General features: G+C 37.0%; 1 protein-coding gene across 1 annotated transcript in view; it reads right to left on the bottom strand.

The window, feature by feature from the left end:
* The window catches only part of LOC113807269 (uncharacterized), a gene marked incomplete at its 5' end in the record, with an annotated part of 15,426 nt that extends 13,521 nt beyond the window's left edge, over positions 1-1,905 (bottom strand). Inside the window, 1 exon segment of the mRNA XM_070134462.1 lies at positions 1,544-1,905. Within this exon segment, the coding sequence (XP_069990563.1) occupies positions 1,544-1,905 (362 nt within the window).
* Between the last annotated feature and the right edge of the window lie 674 nt (positions 1,906-2,579).

Here is a 2,579-nt window from a genome sequence, read left to right on the forward strand (position 1 = left end):
CTCTCCTTTTATTATTGTCTATTTCGGTGAGCTAATGAAACATCACTGAATCAGTGGCGTTTGCTCAGGATCTCACCATCCACACCGGTTATCTTTCTTTTGTGAGGAGGCAAAGCAACTTAACGCTTGCTTCCCCATCATTTAAACCGTTGCTTCTTTGGGTACAATTTGCATATTTACTTTGTCTTGCGAATAAATCACTCTTACCAAGCCAAGGAAATATGATAGAAATAATGAAATCAATCTCCTATACATAAATATCATGAAACTTACTGAATCATCGAACTCTAAGCTTTCGAGCAAATATATAGCGACCATAGCAATAAAACATTCACAAAAGACTGCAGTATTTCGCATGCTTTAAAACCCGGCGGAGAAACAGCAAATCACACATTCACTCCAGAATAGAATATGGATGTCTGCCTTGGAGTGCCACGCAACCCTCTCGCTTTGGTAGGAAATGTGTAAGATAGAATTCAACGTTTCAGTGACATATTACCCCTCTTGCCACTTCACAATAATAATACATGAAAGCGACAATATAATCTCTTGTTTGAAGTTTATAAATGGATGTGGTAGGTCTGCCTGATTAAGACTGACGATTGAAGAATACATACAAATTATTATCTGCAATGCTGTTATATAACTACAGCAGGCAGAGACCTCCCAGCAAGTTCTCCTTGTACAAATATAGATGAATGTGGACGGTGATGTTAATGCGTGATAATTTTCAAAATAATTTCACGGTTTTAAACATCCTAATTGTGGTACTATAAGCAATGCAACATTACATGCATATATTAACTGCATGATACAGAAATATATCACTCTTGTTTTAGTATTTCTTATACCAATGCAATATCCTCTGAATAAAAGCACAGGTAAAGAAAAGGTTTGTGAATGGATGAGAGAGAAAGAGAGGAGAGAGGAGAGAGGTGAGAAGTGAGAAGTGAGAAGTGAGAAGTGAGAAGTGAGAAGTGAGAAGTGAGAAGTGAGAAGTGAGAAGTGAGAAGTGAGAAGTGAGAAGTGAGAAGTGAGAGGAGAGAGGAGAGAGAGAGAGAGAGAGAGAGAGAGAGAGAGAGAGAGAGAGAGAGAGAGAGAGAGAGAGAGAGAGAGAGAGAGAGAGAGAGAGAGAGAGAGGAGGGAAGAGAAGAGAAGAGAAAAGAAGGAAAGACAGACTGACAGACATAAAGACAGGTAGGTGCATAGAGAGAGAAAGAAAATGGAAAAAAAGTGAGGGATGGAAAAAGAGACACCAAGAAAAGCATGAAAAGAAAGAAAAAAAATGTTATCAATAAAACGGGGAGAGACAAGACAAAGAAGGAAGCATGCTAAAAAGTAATAAATCAAGAAAGAAAGAAAGAAAAAATATAGAAAATAGATAAACCAAAGATATTTACGGGTTGACCAGGAAGAGGAAGAAAAGGAAAAAAAGATAAAATAGGAAGGAGGAAGAAAAGGAAATTGATAAAAGAGGAAGGAGGAAGAAAAGGAAAATGATAAAAGAGGAAGAAGGTGAAAGGGTAAAAGACTAAAGACTTACGAGAAACTGGAGGGTGCTGAAGATTTAACGATGACAGATGGTCGCTTTATCTCGCCGACAGATGGTTCGCCTCTAACGGGCTCACCATTTCCGTAATATCCAGGTGATCTAGGGGATTCGATGCCAGGTGGTTCGCTCGCTCCGGGGCCAGGTGGTTTAGCAGACAGGTGGACAGGTGCATCGCCCAACAACCGCGCAGATGGTTCGATAATTCGCTCTCTCGTTGCCTCTTCCTCGGCGACACCAGCTGGTTCACTTGAATTGGTGAGGCAGAGAACCCAAAGATGGTTTTCTTGTCTAACCGCCAGCTGGAGTGCAGGCTCATCGGCTGGGCGGATAATGTACCAGCTGCTGTCCATTTGCTGGAACAAGAAGAGGAATATTCTTAATGCTGGTCATACCATTGCATTAATTATTCACGACTGATTCTAATTATCACCACCTTTGCAGTTGATTACCATCAGCATAGTCTATGATGATGATAATATGTTTTGCACTTTTATCATAGTCTTCCCTAATTATATCACAATTTTCTTCAATGGTATCATCGTGTTATTGGTCTCACCATTGCGATATTTACATGACACGCTAGCGAAATATAAAACTAATATTTGTAATAACAAGCACGAACAACCACCAACGCTTGATTATATTAAGCAAATAGTAATTAGAAAAAATATTGAATAAATAAGCCCAGAAAAAAAAAGATATTTTACATCGTTCCCAGTAAAACAAATTTTCCTCAGATAGAAAAATAAATTAATGTATAACGTGCTTTATGTTTTTTTCTTTCTTTTTTTCTGACCCGCTAAGCTTTTAGTATATTACTCGATGCGTCTTTTAGACTTCAATATCTAATACAGTAAGTGGGCATATATATATATATATATATATATATATATATATATATATATATATATATATATATATATATATATATATATATGTATGTATATATAGATAGATAGATAGATAGATATATGACATATACATTGGCATACACACGTATACACACACACAAATATATCTATATATC

This window comes from Penaeus vannamei, chromosome 19, assembly GCF_042767895.1.
Source record: "Penaeus vannamei isolate JL-2024 chromosome 19, ASM4276789v1, whole genome shotgun sequence".
Lineage (NCBI taxonomy): Eukaryota > Metazoa > Arthropoda > Malacostraca > Decapoda > Penaeidae > Penaeus > Penaeus vannamei.